Source organism: Spea bombifrons, chromosome 3, assembly GCF_027358695.1.
Source record: "Spea bombifrons isolate aSpeBom1 chromosome 3, aSpeBom1.2.pri, whole genome shotgun sequence".
In the NCBI taxonomy this organism is placed as follows: Eukaryota; Metazoa; Chordata; class Amphibia; order Anura; family Pelobatidae; genus Spea; species Spea bombifrons.
The window spans coordinates 10,680,407-10,699,931 of record NC_071089.1 but is presented as its reverse complement, the minus strand read 5'-3'; the positions used below and the strand labels follow the sequence as shown (position 1 = coordinate 10,699,931).

Genomic DNA, 19,525 nt, shown 5'->3' with positions numbered 1-19,525 from the left:
TTTGTACTTCCATAGGGTGCCAGTTGATTAAAATGGTCATGTCCGAATGGGGTTGTCAATGTCCCCCATGGTGTCTTTATTGTTGGGAAGATAGAAGTAATTGTGCCAAGTGGAACCTTTGCTCAATAGGAGGGCTGGAATTTGGGTCAGAGAGAGAGTTCTCCCTGGGCTGCTCTGATTTTAAGAGTTTTGGGACATCACCTCAAAGCTATTGTGCGTTTTACAAGCAGGTTTGAACATCTGACTGTCTTCAGGCATCATTTCGACCTTGAATGCTTTTATATTGTTATATAGAATTTGAGGGCAAACAATAAGCATTCGACCCAGTGAATAAGTGTTTGACAGGACTGAATAGTGAACTCTGAGTGTATTTTTTTTGTCAAAAGGGTTTTTTGGGGCTGTTTTATTACTGAGCCACTTGTATGGGCTTGTCCTGAGCTGAATATTCCTTTGACGCACATGAGGTCCTATGGTTAAAAATATATATTTTGGCCAATTTAGGTCTTCCTCCTGACCTAATTCAGACCAAATGGCTGCACCTCTCTCATCTGGTAACTTTGATGGGCAGCTGAGTTTAATCCATCTACGGAGTTTAATCCATCTATGTATTGCTTACAGCTGCGCTGGTTCTCTTTTACGCTGCCACAACATAACTAACAATAACTAACATGTGACAACACTAGAAGCACACTTAATGGGCTGTGTAAGTGGGTTAGTTCTAACTGTGAATATTAACGTGAAAGTTTTAACTGCACATGCTCTGGAGACCAAAACAACTTTCTAAACAAAAGCATTCGGTGTCGATATAAATTCAGTGAAGGTGCGATCTCACTTTGAAATAGAATTCTTAAATTCTAATAGGTGATACACGCAATTTTCAAGCTAAGGAAAGCCGCCCCCTCTCGCACGCTAACATGTTTGTATCAAACGCTATGCCTAGATGTTGGTAAAACCTCATTGGAATCTTTTTTTTTTTTTTTTTTTTGTAATAAAGTCTCTAAACCTATTTGCTTTAATTTATCTTTGACGTTCTCTGACAAGTAAATATTTGTTTTAAAGAAGATTGCACCCTTAAAGACAAACATTGCATTAAATCAACTTGTATTGAATCCACATATAACTAAAATATAATTTTTAAAATCTCCGTTCTGATTGTCTATGGCAGGTTTTCTCCAAACTCCCATCTTCCTATGTCTCTTGTCAGACGGCCTTCGCTATTGCTCCCAAGGTACTGATGATATACGTCACGTAGAAGAACTTCTCTTCTTTAACACTCCAATATGCTATTCACAGCTGCTTCTAAAACAGAATCCGTTTCCATTGGACCTCCTCTAGCGTCTGAAACCGCTTTGTCCGCACAGTGTTCTTCTGATTCAGCTGGTGAATATTTTTCAGAACTGCTGCCAGTGTTCTCTTTTCGTAAGTGCTTTTCCCCTAATTTCAGTTCCAAAGAGTCTTTAACTGTTGCTTTTAAAGATTCGTTTTGACCTTTGAAACGCTTACAAGGACTTCCAGGAATGTTCATCAACTCGACCTGACGTTTTCTTGAAGGACCTGGGGACATTTCCTGGTGATGTTTAACATCTGCAGTCTCCTGTTTTGACCTCAAGGTAGCAGTGGGGATCTGAGGCTTTGCGATATGTTGCGTGTCCTTCGATGATTTACAATTCATATCTAATTCCGAAGGACATTCACTGGACTTAGCATGGCTCTCGGATTTCTGCGTATCAAGGCTTGACTGCTGTTTTCTTGGAAAACAACCTGTTTTCTTCTGATCGTCTTTATTAAGGCCTTCTCTGTGCACAGAGAACTTCTGTGATGCTGCGCATTTATCAGGCACTACACGACTTGTGTCGGAATTTCGAGACACGGTTAAATCCGTTTGGTCTTTAGGAATATCGACCGTTTCAGATGCATCGGCCATGTCATCATTTCTGGACAGGTTTGCATTCGAAAACTCTTCCTGGAATTTGGAGGTGCAACAAAATTCTGTCAGGAAGCCATCTGGAAGATATAATGTATTACTTTGAAAGCAAATAAACAAGACTTGAAGGTCAAGCCTAAATGTCCCACCGACATATTGACATTCATTCTCCATATGTAACAAAAATCTTTGCTAGCAATTTGTGTAGATGTTTGGACTCACCAGGATCAACAAGCGACATGCGTTTTTCACGCGTCAGAGCAGCTCTTTCATCCTGATTAAACATTCGGTCTAACATCACCATCTCTGCGGAAGGATCTAGCCGCTGATACGAGACAACAAAAACACTGTCACCAGACTCTAACATCTATTATATTTAAATACATTAACATTTAAAAATGTATTTCTGTGTTGATGTGCCTTGCTAGCTCACATGAAGCCACATCTAAAAAACACACCTACTTTTTATGACGTCATTGTATTTCTTAAAGAGATTGTCCAATGGATATTAAAAACTGCTTTGAATATTACATTTCAAACTGTCTCATGCAACAACGCATTGTGGCCTAGGGCAGCAGATCCAGGGGATCATTGGCATCATATACATCATTTAGATACTTTTCATTGCATATAGTATATACCGATTGCTCACTGACATCATCATATACATCCTTTATATGTATGTATTGCTTATATTATATACCCAATGCTCATTGGCATCATATATATCCTTTACATGCCCACCCAAGGATGTGAGCTACTCCAGTTCTATTAAATCTGCCATGGGCTCTACTCCCAGATGTTTTTGAGACCCAGGAACACCCCTTGGTACTGCAGAGTGTAATTAATTATCTGTAGTCCATATATAAAGTGGATATAGAGGCAAAAGGTGATAATTGTTAACCTTATTTGCATGCGCCTACCCAGAATCCCTTGTGGTTGTGGCAGCACCATGAGATTTCTGAGGGAAAAACAAGCCTTCTGACTTGTCTGGTGTCTGTAGATGAGTGTTTAATAATACTTCTACTACCCCCTTAATTTTAGTGGAAGGGTTTTCCCATCATCTTTACCCACCATAACTTATGTAATGTAATTAGTTATAAAAGCAACAATATTTGACAGATTATGCTACATCACCCTCAGCAAAAGAAATTGTGAATTAAAGAAAAATGACTGAACTGTGAGGATAACAAGCACGATAGGTAAAGAAGATGAGTGAAAATTATCCAAGGAATGTTATTTACAATAACACAAACTATAACATCATTTAAAAATGTTTTGCTTCCGCAGCCGAAATGAGCGTTACTTTTTCAATTATCACATTATAAATGTAGTTCCCCGCTTCTGTGTTCTTTGACAGATGGGTGAGAACAACATAACTGCTTGGTGCCAATGATAATATTAAAAGTGAATGTGGCTCTATGGAAGCACATGCTCTCCAAATACACAATCCAGTTCTCAATAAATATCAAAAGAAAATAAGAAATCACATTAGCTACCAACCATGGCATCGTCCAAAAGGAGCAAGCGGTACTTATTAAACATTGCCTGGGTCTTCTTGAGAAGATGTGTGGCCATGGCTTCAAATTCATTGTCCACTAAAAAGGAGGAGACAGCAAATTAATTTAGCTGAACAGACAGACCATTAAAAAGGCAGAATGGTTGAGTGAGAAAGAAAAATAAAACATACAACACACAGGATCTCAAATAAATATGGACATAGATAAATTCCCACCACTCAAAACCCATGGTTTATTAAATCAACCCAGAAACACAGCTCCCAGTTTAGAAATTGAAATGGGGAACAGCATAAAAATGACCAAAATGGCTAACAAAAAGCTGTGTAAGCCTAAACCAACTACACTGGATGTGTATAGAAAGAAACAAGCGGTGCCCTGTACCTTTTTGTAAATCATCATCAGTTGGTAGTGACCCTTTAAACAAATGATACGGGATAAGTCTCTTAACAGCATCATCTAAGGACTTGAACGTAGATTTATCAGGCATCACACACGCTTCCTGGTCTTTCTGAAGATGCTGAAGAGTTCTACAATAAGAAACCGATATGATAATTGCATTAATGTTATTTACACAAGTCATTTTATATGTAGAATTTTGGCATTGTATGATATACTGATTTCACTGCATACTAGATAACAAACATAAACCTACAAGGTTTCCTTTGAAAGCTGTCGAACTGCTGGCCTCCTCAGTCCTGCTGCTATTCCATCAGCCTATTTAAACAAAAGTAGAAAATTAATAACTGACACACTTACAGAGTCTTTATTTTGTTTCCTGGGTTCCAACAATACTACCACAATACCCTACTTATTTATCAACAATTATATTATTACTGTTGTAAAGTATTTAGTTGCGACCTCATCAGTCCTCATTTGCGTTAGCCTAATTACAGAGAAAAATTATTATTGTAATTGATGCATGTGCATCTAATCGCATTAACTGATCTTTAGATTATCATTTGTTTTGTGAACTGCATCTGTACTATTATTCCATTTACATTATTGGGGTATTCTGCTCTACCCCACAAACAATTATACTTGGTTATATTATTATTATACTATGGTTAGCAAATTATCCACTGCAGACTTTAAATGCACCTCAAACACTTGCACATCCTTGGGTTTCCCCTTGAAAGCTACTGTCGTGGATGTCTAAAGGGCAAAGCAGACACTGAAATGTCAGTATCAATACAGTTTTTAGTTTGTGGCGCTCTTTCCCATTGAGTGCTGCTTGCCTCTTGAACGCGGCACTTTACCCTGGTGTACATTATTATAAACATTGTGGATAATGGGTTCTAACCTCCATATTCTGCAGTGAAGATCCTATTAAACATTCCTGTTGTGCGGAAGCTAAAGGTGTCTTGTTCCCAGAGTTGGGACCTGCAGAAAATAGAAATATAACTGATAACAAATTATTTTAAGAAATGCTTGAAAATATTTATATGCATTGTTTAAAATCTAGTTGTCTTTTTCTATACTTGACAATCCTACGGAAAGATTTGTGACCTTGACCCACTGCAACGGACGTTGTCTTTCTCTGCTTTCTAATATCCTTGCTGCCTCCTACTCAGATGTTGTCGCAGCACAGTACAACCACACGCTACCCTCAGTCCCATATGACGTGGCTCCTGCTGTAACGCTTCAACCCCACCTTCTCTACACTTTTCTCATCCACCCTGGTACTAAAAGCAGACCCACCACCTACAAAGATTATGTACGCAAAAAATTATTCTCAGTTTATACATCTCTGCTGTCCATCTTGGATGTCCTCTTTAGCTCCCACCTCACTACCTGCCCACTTGACCTTATTCTCTTACATCTCCTATTCTAGTGTCCTTACACCTACACTGAACCATCTACTTAACCCTTTTCCACTGACACATTTCCATCTAATTACCGTCCCGGCCATCAAACTACTGGGACATTTAACCTACAGTCATCTGACTCGCTTTCTTTTTCTTCAGCTCACTGCTTGATGCTTTTCAAGGTAGCCTCAGTCTACAAGCAGAGACAACTCTCACCAAACTGGTTAAAGATCTCCTCACTGCTCACTGGCTCTTGTTCATCTTCCTTGCTGTTCTCTGTTGGTAAATGCCTAGGCTGAGTTCTGGGGCCGCTCTTCCCTACATACACTACTTCAAAAACCAATCACTTATTGTGATTGCAGTGCCATCTCAATTCTGACTGTGCTCATTTACTTCACTTCTCCAGGTCTTGCTTCTAACTTATCTTTCCAAAGGTTTCTATGAAATGGCATCCTGGAAGATATCCCGCTATATATATATATCCCTCTAATATACAGACTGAGATTCTGGTTCTATTCACAATTTCTGGTATCTCCATCTCTGTTGAGAACTCCTCAATCCATCAGACCGAGCTTGCTACTTCCCATTACACTTTACACCACCCTCCATCACCCCTCATATCTCTTCATCAAATTCTGCAGCCTTGAAATATCTCTCAAATTTGTCCTTTCATCACATAGAACACTAACTCATTCCCGTATGATATCGTGTTTGGATTACTGCAGCTCACTACGAACCGTCCACTCCTGCCTTTTACTGCTCTCAGCACCTTAGCTACACTCATCTGCAGTGACTTCTTCATTTTTTTATTACCAAATTAATATATTTGTGAATAGCTGTCTGTGAATGTGTAATCAATACCCTGATTTTACTATGACATCAGTAATATTTGTTGAATGGGCTGTACGGTAGCGCTCCGTTCTGTCACGTAACATATGCACTTGTGCGTGTTAATGCGTGGACTCATGTACCGGCAGTCATATTTGTAATATTTTATGCCATCGCCTAAATGCCACAGAGGTACAAATTTAAACACAGAATAACCTGTAATCCATACATTATTAGTACATCCGGGTGGTACAATGTATGGATGTGCCTTTAAGTGACTTTTGTGCATACTCTGAAATTGTATTAACATTTTAAATTAAAGCAGTTTTGTGTACTTCTTACCTGATGCATTATTCATCATACTTGGCATGTGGGGTTGTCTCAGGCTATCCTGGGTTTTCATGGTGGAAACTGGCGAAAGGTTCATAACTTTCTTCTGTCACCAGAGGATTAAAACAAAATAAGTATATATATATATATATTCTGTACAATCACTGAATTATAAACATACATGAACACACACAACACAATTGATCCTACTTTTGTATTTTTTTTCTTTAGCGCTTAATATTTCATACCTGGCTGCAGAGGTGAGTCTTCTCAGTGCCTGCAGCGTTGCTGAAAATGCTGGTAGATTTTGCGCTGGAAACATGAGACTGACTCATTGCAGTATGGATTCTGCGCTGTTGTTGGTCGCCGATACAAGGTTCGCCACCTGGAGAAGTCTGGAATGATGATCCAACGTTATGAAGAACTGTCCCAGAACCTACAACTGTGAAACGGTTGGGGGCAGGCATGCTGGAGCCAGTCTGATAAGCTGATCTACCTTGAGCGTTATTTACTTGGCCTGGAGACAACTGTAAAACCGTAGGCGACATTTGTCCGTGGTTTAAAATGACCTGTCCTCCGGGTCCTGTGAATGTCTGGCCAGGAATAAGCTGCACAGATGTACCTTGGCAGTTTAGCATTTGCCCAGAGTATGTTTGACAATGTTTAACCATGGCGGCTGCATTTCTCTTCTGCATTAAGTGATCTGCCGCTAGCTGATGGCCACTGAGGTGGGACAGCTGCGTCTGAATAAGCGGATTGTTCATGTTCTGAATGTGCTGGACCGAACCAGGACTTACAGAAAGGCCAGCAGGAATAAGGAACTGGTTTGAATGGCCGTGTGATTGCTCAATGGCAGACTGGATCACAATGCTGCCGCCTAGCTGCTGGCCGCCTGATTTTCGAGAGTCTGGCTGATGAGAATCCACTGGCTGGCAAACTGAACTCTGAGGAGGGTTTCCATGGGTAAAAGAAACCCCTTGGTGTACATGATGTTGCTGTATCCCATAATTATTAACATTATAAGCAGCCTGCTGTCCAACCTGAATAGGCTTTGGTTGAATGTTAACTTGAGATTTGTTAGCATTTGGTGCCGATCCTCTGTGGATAATAATGTTATGGACAGGTAGGGATGTCTGGAAGCTACCGCTGTTGAACGGTACAGTAACTTGTTGTCCTCCTGGGCTTTGATTTGGTCTTCCAAACACCGTATTGCCGTTGAGAGTTTGCCGATGGCCCATCAGTCCTCCGCTGGCATTTGAAGATGCCTGCTGTCCACCTTTCAGTATAATCTGAGAACCATCCAAGTTATTAATAGTCATCACTGGAGCTTGGTTATTAATAGAGCTAATTAGACGAATGTGGCCGGAACTACTATGGTTACTGTTAGATACATGCTGGTTAGGAACAATCCCGTGTTGCATAAATCCGTGCGGTACACCCACTGTATTGCTTTGAAATGATGTTCCCACTTGTTGCTGTACAACTGGCACATGGGTCACTCCTACTGAATGTAATGATTGACCTGAGTAATTTTGGACGTTTGTTGTCTGAGTGAAGGATGCTGATGAAAGTGGATGAAGTGGAACGTTTGAAAACTGTTGGCCAGAGCCTATACTGGCATCCAAATATGCCTCCTCTGCCAGAATCTGCTCTGTAATATTGGCCTCGTCTAGTGATTTTTGCAGAATGTCTTCATTGAGATCAGGCATAGAGGAAGACTCAAGTTCTTCTTGAAGGAACTGAAGGCTATCTGACATTTGTAATCCATCGGTGGAGGTTTCCCCCATTTGATTGTGTACAATTTTGATGGACGATTTGGGATCAGCATGCTAAGGGATTAGAGCACATAAAATATTAGTGCGTTTAAAATACACCCAAATTATTTTTTAAGCCCCCAAAAATTAATTGAAATACAATGAAGTTTGCTGTTTTGAAACTTATGTTGTCATGGTGTACAATTGCATACAATCAATAGACATAAATGCTTTTTTATTAACATCTTTCTATCTAGTTAAGTGGATCGGAAGCTGCTATTGTAGCTCTCCCTTACAAAAATGCTGTACTTCTGCTTCCAGCTTTGTGAATCCTTTGGCTGCTTATTGCATCAAGGATTAAATTCAATATCCTCAGACCAATATACAATGCTTCCCCATACATATTTGCCCTCATAAAAAGGCTCCCCATGACAAACTTTACGCTCTCCCCGTGAGATAACGCTCTCCTCCTCCTCCATCATTACCTCTTCCTTTTAACACATACAAGACTTAACTCGTGCAGCCCCATACCTCTGGAACTTACCTAACCTCCAGCTTTTACCCTTCCTCTCAATATTCAAGAAAAAAACTTAAAATCCACTTTTTTCAGTGAAACGTACAACCCATTCAGCTAGAACTTCCATCCTACTGATACACTTCCCGCTTTCAAATAAGGCGTTCTCTGCCACTCTCTCTCAATATCTTATGTTTTCCTATACTCCATTCTCTCTAGATTGTAAACTTGCAAGCAAGGGCCCTCTTTACTTCTTTTTCATCTTAGTTTGTCAATTCAAGTTTTGTTATAACTTTTGAATGAATGTACTGTAAGAGGCACTGTGTAAATTCTTATAGAATCGCTATATAATTAAGAGATAATAAGAATAGTAGGTTAAATAAAAAAGTTAAAATCTATATATTCCATAGTAGTTTTATGATTAAAAAGATAAAAAATAACTGAATCTAATCCATAAAATTCCTAAAAACTATCTCTGTATAATCTGCATTAATAAATATGTTTAGAATATGTGAGATTCGGCAATGTGTACCAAAGATCTTGTCAGAAAAGGCATACAATATATTAGAGGTTTGCATTATTAGTAAACCCTAGAAGCTGATAGTAACACCACTAGTCATGTATTTTAACTTCTTCTTTCTTACTCCTTGTAGAAGTAACAAGACATGCTGGAAATTGTTTTTTTAAAAATCCAACAAAAACTATAAAATAAACGCCGTGGATTGATACTCACACTGGCATTGGCAAATATGGAATTTGAGTTAGATGAAGGGAAACTTGGGCTGGTTAATTCATTGTTGGCCTGGAAAGTATAGAATAATCATTTACTTGAGGCACACGGTACAGCAATTATAATACGCAAGGCGCAAATAATAAAATGAAACTGCATTAAGGGATCCAAACCGAATGATGGGTATAAATATTCAGATCTTCATATACCGGTTAACTACATGCTAAGCATTTTTTACTCATGGCACATCAGGTATCATATGACAATAAGTGCGAATACTGGACAAATCAACATGTTCGTAACTATGGCGTGTAAAATGTACATTAACAATATAATTAACTCAAATGCAAAAGAAAGCAGGAGAGCAAAACAACAGAAGGTTCATTGGAAGAGAAGCAGTAGCACAAAAAAAAAAAAACTTACCGATTTACTGCCAGGTCCATGTAGGTAGAAATTCAATGCTTGTGGGTCACTTCTATAGAGAAGACATGCTTTTAGTTTTGGGATATTTCCACATAAGAAAACCAGTATACAAGATGGCCTTTAAAATCAGGGGCGCCCCAGTACACCAAGTGCCCCAACCTCTAGGCTCCCAATTCCTTGGCCCCCATCTTCTCAGTAACCCTCCCTCCAGCACATCAGCCTTTCTTTTTTCCTTCCTCCAACTTCACTCTTTTTGCCTATCCTTTCCAACAATTTAGTAAGGCTTTGGGCGGCTGCACATTTCTTCCATTATAATTGTATTATATACAATAATAAGATCTTACTATAAACCCCAAAACCCAGGGAACCCACAAACTGCCACTAGTTTGCCTCATGTGCTAGCTTCAGGGGTTATAGAATAGACTGAACACCATAACATTCATTAATTCATATATTGTATCAGTGTCCTTTCCTATATTTGTAAACTGAATCAATTAAAGAACAATATATTATTGTAATTAACACATTGTTATTATTTATTGATAGTATACCCAACCATTAATTCATAACTTTATGGTATTATCACAACGCAATTAGGAAAACCGTACATACTACAATAGCTTAAAACTCACCCGATAAAATCAAAAAGTCCGGAGTCGTCATCATCATCCATGTCTTCTGCGTAGAAAACATACTTTGCTTTATCATACGTTTAGCGCGTGAAGGTAAATGCAGGCAAATTAATCATACAAATTCTTTGGTTAATAGTGCCACTTGCCAATGAATTTAGACAGACCGCATACACTGAATTATGTGCAACATTTTCCAAGCACTTAAGACAACAAACCTCGTGAAATCATGCTGCGCTACTAGCATTAAAACAGAAATACAAATAACCGTTTTCATGCGATATTTATTGCAAAAAGTACCTTGTATCCCAGATCTTTAATAAAATTGATGTCCTTTCAGTTGAGAAGCCACCCCATCTTCACACGAAGGCAGGTCTCTCATTATGATAAGAGTTTAGTTGGAACATAGAAAGAACACTAGGCTTGCAGACCTTGTTACCTAAAAGAAAAATATATATTTCATATATATATTTTTAATTGCCAATTCCAAATTGCATTGTCTTTAAAAGGGACAGTTTAATGTCCCCGACACCCCTACTATATAAGAGTGCATATTGAAGTACTCTGTGAGTAACGCTAACCGTTTGTAATATACATTCTTCCAACAACAAAAAATAACCTTCCTTCCTCTACGAAGAGCTTAAGCTCTCAGAGAAATCAGTGCTAGCATGATCCTGTCACTGATTGACATCTTAAGCAGCCAATCAGTGGCAGAAATGTACTCCTATTCAAAGCAACGGGGAGACTTTGCTAAAAGACCCCGGCATGCAGCGTTCAGCAGAGCCTGCGCTGGATTCCAAACAAAAGTTTGAGATTTTAGAAAAAAATAAATTAGAATGCATGCAAAGGAGTAATTATCAGACTAGAGCCGTTCAAACGGAGTCCAGGAGAAAAGCTGAATTACTGAATGCAAACTGTATTACGATTGTCAGTAAGTGCAAAGAAACGAAGAAAACGCTGTGGTACTCCGCAGAAGCGGCCAAAATAGTAAAAGACAAAAATTTAGCATTTCAAAGTAATGCACCTAGAGCGTAAAACACGGGCAGAGTATAGAATATTTGATGCTGTCCTAACTTCAACGTGCGAGGAAAGGGATTTAGGGGTAATTATTTCTGAGGATTTAAAGGTAGGTAGACAATGCAGTAGAGCAGCAGGTAATGCGAGCAGAATGCTTGGTTGTATAGCGAGAGGTATTAGCAGTAGAAAGAGGGAAGTGCTCATGCCGCTGTACAGATCACTGGTGAGACCTCACTTGGAGTATTGTGTACAGTACTGGAGACCGGATCTCCAGAAGGATATAGATACGTTGGAGAAAGTTCAGAGAAGGGCTACTAACCTGGATTACAGGATCAGACTTACTAGGAAAGGTTTAAAAGGTTCTTGGTGTGTATAGCTTGAAAGAAAGACGTGACAGGGGGGATATGATAGAAACATTTAAATACATAAATGGAATCAACACGATAAAGGAGACAAGTATAGTTAACTCCTTAACGTCCAATGGCACATCATTTCATTAAACAGGCTTAGAAAGCGATCTATGCTTACTTTCTTCGCTTCAACAATCAACTCCTAAACTTCGATGGTGTCGCTGAAATGCCTCCATAGCCACCTACCCCTACCTACCTACTGCCACTGCGAGAGACTTTGCCACTAGCAAGATGGCGACCTGTTCTGTCAAAAAATAACCAAGTTGTGAAAGTTCACCAGAGGGTCTCTGGCAGAAGCAGAGGTTGCCCGCAGACGTTAACCTGCTGTCAGACAGGAGGATCCAGGTCCCCTGCAGCGCTGTGGGGGATCCTTCTGCTCGGCAGCCGCTGATTGTAAGACGACCTTGAATATATGATGAGTCTTTTCAGAGTCTTATATCCAAGTAAATACAGTAATATCACAACATATTACTTTAGTAAGAGGTTGGCGAGTGCATGGGCTAGCCTTCCAGCAGAAGCGGTAGAAGTTAACACAGTGAATGAGTTTAAGCGTGCATGGTATAGGCTTAAGTCCATCCTAGATAAGGCCAGGGACTACTGAAAGTATTCAGAAATTGGACGGACTAGATGGGCCATACAATTCAATTGGAGAAATTTATTGCCACTAATTAGCGATTTGAAGCAGCCGATCAGTGGCAGAAATCTTGGCCCCACAGAGTAGAGTCAGCTTCTTCCTAAGGTAAGTACCGTATTTCTCATTTTTAAAGAATGCTTATTAAAGTACTTATAAAGTGAGCGCATGCATTCGGTTTGTAAGGCTACCCGGGTCGTTATACTGTCCCCTTAATATATCTGTTGGTTGTGCCTTGATCAATACAGAGCGAGGCTGCTGTCAATGCAGACCTCAGAGGATCTGAGCTTCAGAAATACATAGAATAAAAAAGGATTATGGTCCCTGATAATACAGCATTACCGGTATAACTATTACTAGGAACAAAATACGCAACACATATTTGCTTTCGAAAATCTCTATTGATATAAGAAGCACACAAGTGTCCTGAGGCCGAGCAGCAAACGGAGACTGTGGACAAGATCGCTGCCCACTTGTTAATTTTTCTCAAGCTAAGTACGTGAAGGAGAGTCAGGTCCCTTGTAGTCTTATTGTGATAAATCACTAGAAGTAGTTTGCTTTACCTGCCAGCAAAGGGCATCTGCAAAGAATACAATTTCATCAAACAATTTCAGCCACGGGATGTCATACTATATATTTTTCACACCATTCTTCCTTCAGTTTAAAGCAATCATTCCCTAGGAAGCTTTTCAGCTGAGAAGGCGACTCCAAGCAGCTATCATCTAATTTATTTCCTTCAAATCGAATGCTATGCGTGTAATCGTAGGGAAAGTCCACGCAGCAAGACTCGAGATAAAAGTAAATCTCAGACGCTTTAAAGTGACAAAAAAAATGTAGGTAGCTACGAGATTCAAAAACAGGGATGCCCTTAAGTACGAGTCTTAAGAAGCTCAGGCTCAACGACTCAAGCCCCTTAAATATATACCGGGGGTACCGCCAGGGTTCTGTATAAAAAGGGTATACACAGAAATGGCTACAAACTGATGCCCTCATTATAACATCTCAAGAAAGAGTCATTTGCTTTAAGAAAGTATTTAAGTATTAAGGAAAGGTAAACTTAGTTCCAGGCAAGAGTAATGAGATGGAAGCCCAATTTGGAAGAGGTGCTGGGTTGTCAGGGCAGGAGCTAAGCGATTAGTCGGTGTCACGAGCACCCCCGCCAAGTCCAAAAACCATAGCACAATCCAGAAATATTTCACTGTAGGTTACTCTTGGAGATTGTGGGCGAGTGTGTCTATATTACTGCCACTAACAACCAGCTCCCACCAAAAAAAGGAAAAACAACTTCATGGGGAAGAACTTACTGATCTCAGGATTCACATCTTCCACGGCACATCATCAAAGACAATTAATAACTACAATGAAATGCAAAGTGGAGGGTTTGGGGAGAAATCACACAACCTCTTTCAGCTTCCCAACAGATACCTTAAAATTCTTAGTGATCCACCCTCTATGACTTCAGCATCAAGCGTGCTTTGCTTACGTTTTATGTCAGGAGGTATGGAAACGTGAGATTGTCCTTATAGCACAGGGGATGTTTTATTTGGTGTGTACAGTATATGTAGAATGTAGAACTACAGCATATTGCATTTGGTTTATATATGTAGACCAAGACATTTTTGACAATGCTATGCTTCCTACTTTGTTGAAGGCCCTTTCTATTCCAGCATGACTGAGCCCCAGAGCACACAGCAAGCTCCATAAACACATGGATGGATGAGTTTGGTGTGGAAGAACTTGACTGGCCGCACAGAGCCCTGACCTCACACGTTTGGGATGAACCGGAACAGAGATTGCGAGCCGGGCGTCTCATCCAACATCAGTGTCTAACCTGACCAATGCTCTACTGGATGAATGAGCACAAATTCTCACAGAAACGCCCCAAAAGCCTTCCCAGAAGAGCAGACGCTGTTATAACTGCAGAGGGGGACCAACTTTGTTATTATTGTCATTGTATTTAGAATGAAGTGTCATAAAAGTCCCTGTTGGTTTAATGGTCACATGTCCCAATTATTTTGTCCATATAGTGTGTATACCGCACACGGATGTGTATATTTGATAAAGAGTCCTGTCGTTCTATCAGTCACGTAATTCTTTATTATTTTAGTCATGTTATATCATAGCTTGTTTCTATTTTTAAATGTATGCAGTTGTGTATAAAGAGGAACTCTGGGAACGTTTTCTGATCTTGGCATGAATGCTCTGGGCAATTTTATCTCAGCGTGGCCCGGTGACAGCCTGACATCTGCAGATCACATAACAATGACAGATCCGAGGCCAGACCTCAACACGCTGGGAGAACACTATATGAGCGAGAGGAAAGTCTCAGGGAAACACAAAGTGCTTGAAACATCTGAACCTGGGGATATCATATATTCTCCTCATGCAGCCGTATTTGTTAAGAACCACATGATAAAAAAATAGCCTGCTAGACAACTAATAATTGAACAACTTACATCACGCAAAATGGGTAAATACAATCCCAAGTGAGGATGGGTTCGGCAATAGAAAAGCCCCCCCATAAACTAGCCGGGACACAACGCCCAGCAAAGGTGTAAAAGTTTTGTAACAATGTAAAAAAAAAAAAAAAAAAAAAGATATATTCTCTAAACCAGAAGCGATTTCAACTCATCAGCTATGAATATTGACGGGCCGACCTCAATGAGAGTCTTCTGAAAGGGCCAAGTAGCCACAAATAACGCAGATTTCATTCAAAAGAGCCACCTTTGCACATCCTGAAAGTTTAATTATTCATATCGCCTGAAACTCACTGTTCCCTTAACAGAACTCACAGTGGGGTTTATTGACTAAATGGAGAGCTGTGTTTCAGCACCTTCACTATACATCATGCAGGTCCATCCCAATGAACTTCTGCAGCAGAAAGAGCTCGGCAGGCCCTGCATAATGTATAGTTTAATCTGTATGACTTCTTTAAAGTTTCTTTACACATAGAATTATACAGGAGCGGCTTAATCTCAGCGGAAATAAACCTGCCAGTGTTGGGCCTTCATGATGAATAGCGAACTAGTTGGAATCACTACTCTCCCTTTAGTGAATAAGCCCCATAGTATTACCATGGAGTTTCGCACTCATTATAAATTGTATCTGATAACCCCTAGTTCTGATAGTTTCCCTGCTGGTGGAAGAGCTCCTGTGAACGGAGTTTACTATTCCGCGAGCAGCCGGCATACTTCAGCATTCTGTACTTATAGGTTTCTAGGAACCGGTCCCCCTATACACTTTAATGCACGTGTGACTGTAACATGTATTTTTACTCTCGTTACACATCTGGGCCGTTTGCGTTTGAAGGAAAACATCTCCTGCTCAGCGCTGGCTGGCACTTGACTTCCACCTCTGAGACGACCCTTCCCCATGCGCAGGCACCTCTCACATTCCTATTTATTTGAGTGTAAGAGCTTTCCTGACTTGACTGATTTGTTGCTTCTGGAAGCCAAACCTGGCAGAGGGAAAGTCCACGGAGCAAGATTCAAGATAAAAGTAAATCTCAGATGTTTTAAAGCGACAATGTACGTAGCTACGAGATTCAAAAACAGGGATGCCCTTAAGGAGCTCAGGCTCAGCATCTCAACCCCCTTAAACATACGTACCGGGGGTATGTAGATGAACCCACACAAAGTATACATGCAATACCCCGCTGAGTCCTCCATGGACATTCCGGGGGCTGTCAGCACGAACATGTACCTGAAGGGAATGGCCGAACGCCAGATTAGGCATTGCTTGTATAACGGTGCACCGGTTCTCACTATCGTGAATAGACACACACTGATCTCCTACGTAACGGCTGCTGCCAGGACACAATGGTGCGTCCTAATGGGCGTCTTGGCACAGTTCTTCAGGACGTATCCGTAAGTCCTTAGGGGTGCAAACAGGTTAATATAGTAGCAAAGTACTTTGTATTCCTGTAGGATGAGTCTGCTTGGGGCAGAACAGGCCTTTTAAAAGGGTGTAGTTACCACAGGGCCGTCAGTAACAATATTAAACTTATTAACTACCAATCCCTTACGAAACCGAGATCACGTTGAAACAAGCCTTTGTTTTCTGAAAACACCAAGATTACTTCACCAGCCAAAACTGACTGGATGCCAGTGATAGAGATATTCTTATTCAACAATAGCCTTTTACACCCGTATGCAGGTCAGCGCACACACTACACACACAGGAAGTGGTCATCACAACCAACGGATTAACAGTAAGACCCCCACATCTGGTGTCCCATCGTTACACCCACCCATCACCCCTTACTATGCAGTACCGGCTGAGGATATGGTCGGAATAGCAGTTCTGTTCTGATTACGGGGTACAGAAGGCACCAAACCAACCGTGGCCCAGAGGGCTCCTTTGTTTCAGGTGGGACGGTGTCGTTGCTAACGAGAAATGCAGTAAAGATGATATACTCCAGTAAGCCAATAAAGGTAATAGATTGCAAGCTTTGGAGACTACCTGGGTCTCTTCAGGCCTATCATACATTCTAAGCAGAACTGCTTGCACGTTTATACAGTATCACCTTAGTCTCAAAAGCTTGCAACCTTATTATACTTTACCAAATTTGCTATTTTTCTCTTTTTACTGCTGAAAGGGTAACAACTCCATACCTCGACTGCTAGATAGATATTTTATTTATTAAGCAGCAACATACGGAGCAGTTACATATACATTTATGCAGATACAACCGGAGCAACCAAGTCAGGCATTTAATGGAGGAATGTATTTTATTTAAAACATTTCAGTTTACAAGCCATGTCTGTACACATTGCTGTGACTTCAGGACCCCAACATACCCAGCAAACATCCCGAGAGAACAGAAGAGAGGCATCAGGGGAGGAAAACTGGGGTTTGGGCCCCAAAAGGGACTGTGAGACACATGTTATCATGAGACATTCCCAACACTATATGCTCTCATACATAATAAACCAACGTAAGTATTTTAAAGCACTCACTGACACATAACACATAAAACGAAAACATGCTGTCTGATCAGGTCGGCCCGAGCTGATAAGGGGGCAGCCTTTGACCCCGCGCTGTCACTGTAATGCCGTCTGAAATTTAAGCCCGGTGCTGGTGAGGCGGGAGCGGGAGACTGGGGTAAAATGGAGGCCGAGGTGAAGTGCGCCATTCCGCCTGGCCCAGCGCCAACACCCGCCGCCATCTTCCTCCGTTCCTACAACTACGAGCTACCGGGAACTACCGTGTCCACTGCACTGACACACCGGGGAGGGCAGGAAATAACAGCGGCCGCCTCATCATAAATAAAACACATACACACTATGGCGGGCGGAAGTCTCGTAGCCATATCTAACAAATAAAATAGAGACAAGGCCCTAAAATCTGGCGCTAGTAATAGAGGGTGCCTTAAAATAAAACTACCCGTCGGTCTCTAGCGATGGAGTCGATTTAACGCCAACGACGGCGAGCGGGACGCGCTTTTATAACACGAAAGTAAATACATAAATAAAACGTTATAGCGGTCGGTGAAAGCACAAATAGTCCATAAGGCGCGTTAACACGTCAGGAAGCCATAAACCCGGGGCTTGTAAAGCCTCAGCATTCCGATCCGTTTCCGCGCGAAGATATCAGGCCTGCATATATGTCTGAGGTAAACTCTCTCCGATGGCGATGAAACAATGACAGCCGCATAAAATCCACAGTAACAGCCAAAAGATCCGCAGCCGTACCTAATACAGCCTACCCTCCCCCCTCCGGCGCTTTCCTTGAGCGAGGCCGAGCTCGGGGCCCCTAAACCCGGCTGAAATTCAGGAGAGCCCCCGGTTCTGACAGGAAGACCGTTCACAGCCATGTCTGCCATACATCTATCCATAGACCCAGCGAAATAAAGCCCAAGCCAGCATGCACACAGCCTCAAGCCAGGAGAGAGGAAAAAAGAGGGGAGGGGATTGCTAAAGATTATTTTTCTTTCTATTTTTTCCTCCCCTGATGGTGATCCGGGTGGGGGAGGTGGGAGTAAGAAAGGAGGAAAGAAAAAAAAAAGAGAGAGAGGCAGAGGAGGAAGAAAAAACTAATTTTAAACCCCGTCAAATCAATGAGTCATTGAGTTTTTCCTCCCTTCTTCGGTTTACATCAGCTAAAAAAAAAGCAGAAAAACATGCATCGCCCCCACCTCCCAAAATGCCCCGTCACCTCGTTTTTTTAAAACAAGGAAAGGCTACTTTGTGTTTTTTTTTCTCTCTCCCCAACCACCTCCAGCTAAAAACAAAAAATTCTACCCTCCCTCCTTAATACCCCCACCCCCTGCACAATGAGATACGGCCATAAATAAATATTTTATTATTTCTCTACAAGTGCTTTTTATTGTATCTGCCAAATAAAAAAAAAAAGAGGAGTAAAGAACGAGTGAAAAAAAAAGGACGAGCCAATAGCTCTCTGGGTTGAAACCTAATATCCTGATTTTGGCAACTGTATATATAATTTTTTTTATTTGCTCCTCTTTTCTTTTTCTTGTCTGTCTGGAGATAGATTTTTTTCCCCGTCTCTTTTTTTTTCCCTCCCCGAAGGAAGGGAGGAAGGAGGTTGTGTGTTTTTTTTTTCCTTGAAATTTTTATCACAAAATTATAATACACTCAAAGGGAAACTCACCGTCATGAAAAAGCAGTGCCTTGTCAACGGGGTTTCTTCACCATCACATCAGGGGCTGGCAATGTGTAGAGAGAGAGAGAGAGAGCTGCGTGAGTCTCAGCCACAAGGAGCAGACGGGGAGAGAGAGAGCGAGAGAGCGCGTAGAGGGGGGGGGGATATACACACACACTTCAACAACAAAAAAAAAAAAAATCCAAAATAAATAATAAAAAAAAATCTCAAATCAAAACAGATTTCGTCGTTTACTCAAATTGCGGTGTGGAATACAATGGAGATTTTCTGTGTTTTTATTTATTATTATTTTTTTATTATTATTATTATAATTGTTAAGGCGCTGCAAAGTTTGCAAAAGTTCTGCTAGGAGATAATGAGCTGTTTTGGTAAAAAAAAAAAATTGT

At 40.8% G+C, this 19,525-nt stretch overlaps 1 protein-coding gene across 3 annotated transcripts; it reads right to left on the bottom strand.

The window, feature by feature from the left end:
• Positions 1–612: 612 nt before the first annotated feature.
• BICRAL (BICRA like chromatin remodeling complex associated protein) lies at positions 613–19,271 on the bottom strand. 3 transcript variants are annotated; one of them, XM_053459267.1, is made up of 13 exons: positions 19,128–19,271; positions 10,758–10,896; positions 10,461–10,506; positions 9,829–9,880; positions 9,409–9,477; positions 6,656–8,236; positions 6,420–6,513; positions 4,745–4,824; positions 4,097–4,158; positions 3,826–3,971; positions 3,428–3,522; positions 2,147–2,249; positions 613–2,004 (listed from the first exon to the last, which is right to left on the bottom strand). In XM_053459267.1, exons 3-13 carry the CDS (start codon positions 10,499–10,501, stop codon positions 1,268–1,270), a joined length of 3,060 nt encoding a protein of 1,019 aa, XP_053315242.1. In that variant the 5' UTR covers positions 10,502–10,506; positions 10,758–10,896; positions 19,128–19,271; the 3' UTR covers positions 613–1,267. The 3 variants fall into 3 exon arrangements, with proteins under 3 accessions (XP_053315242.1, XP_053315244.1, XP_053315243.1); XM_053459269.1 differs by having other exon boundaries at positions 10,461–10,503; XM_053459268.1 differs by lacking the exon at positions 19,128–19,271 and adding an exon at positions 18,209–18,343.
• Positions 19,272–19,525: the final 254 nt, after the last annotated feature.

Coding starts and splice junctions, on each gene's coding strand:
- BICRAL (XM_053459267.1), bottom strand. CDS start 10,501: ATGGATGATGATGACGACTCCGGACTTTTTGATTTTATCGG. Junction 8,237..9,408: donor CCATATTTGCCAATGCCAGT/GTGAGTATCAAT, acceptor CTAATCCCTTAG/CATGCTGATCCCAAATCGTC. Junction 4,825..6,419: donor TATGATGAATAATGCATCAG/GTAAGAAGTACA, acceptor TATTTTCTGCAG/GTCCCAACTCTGGGAACAAG.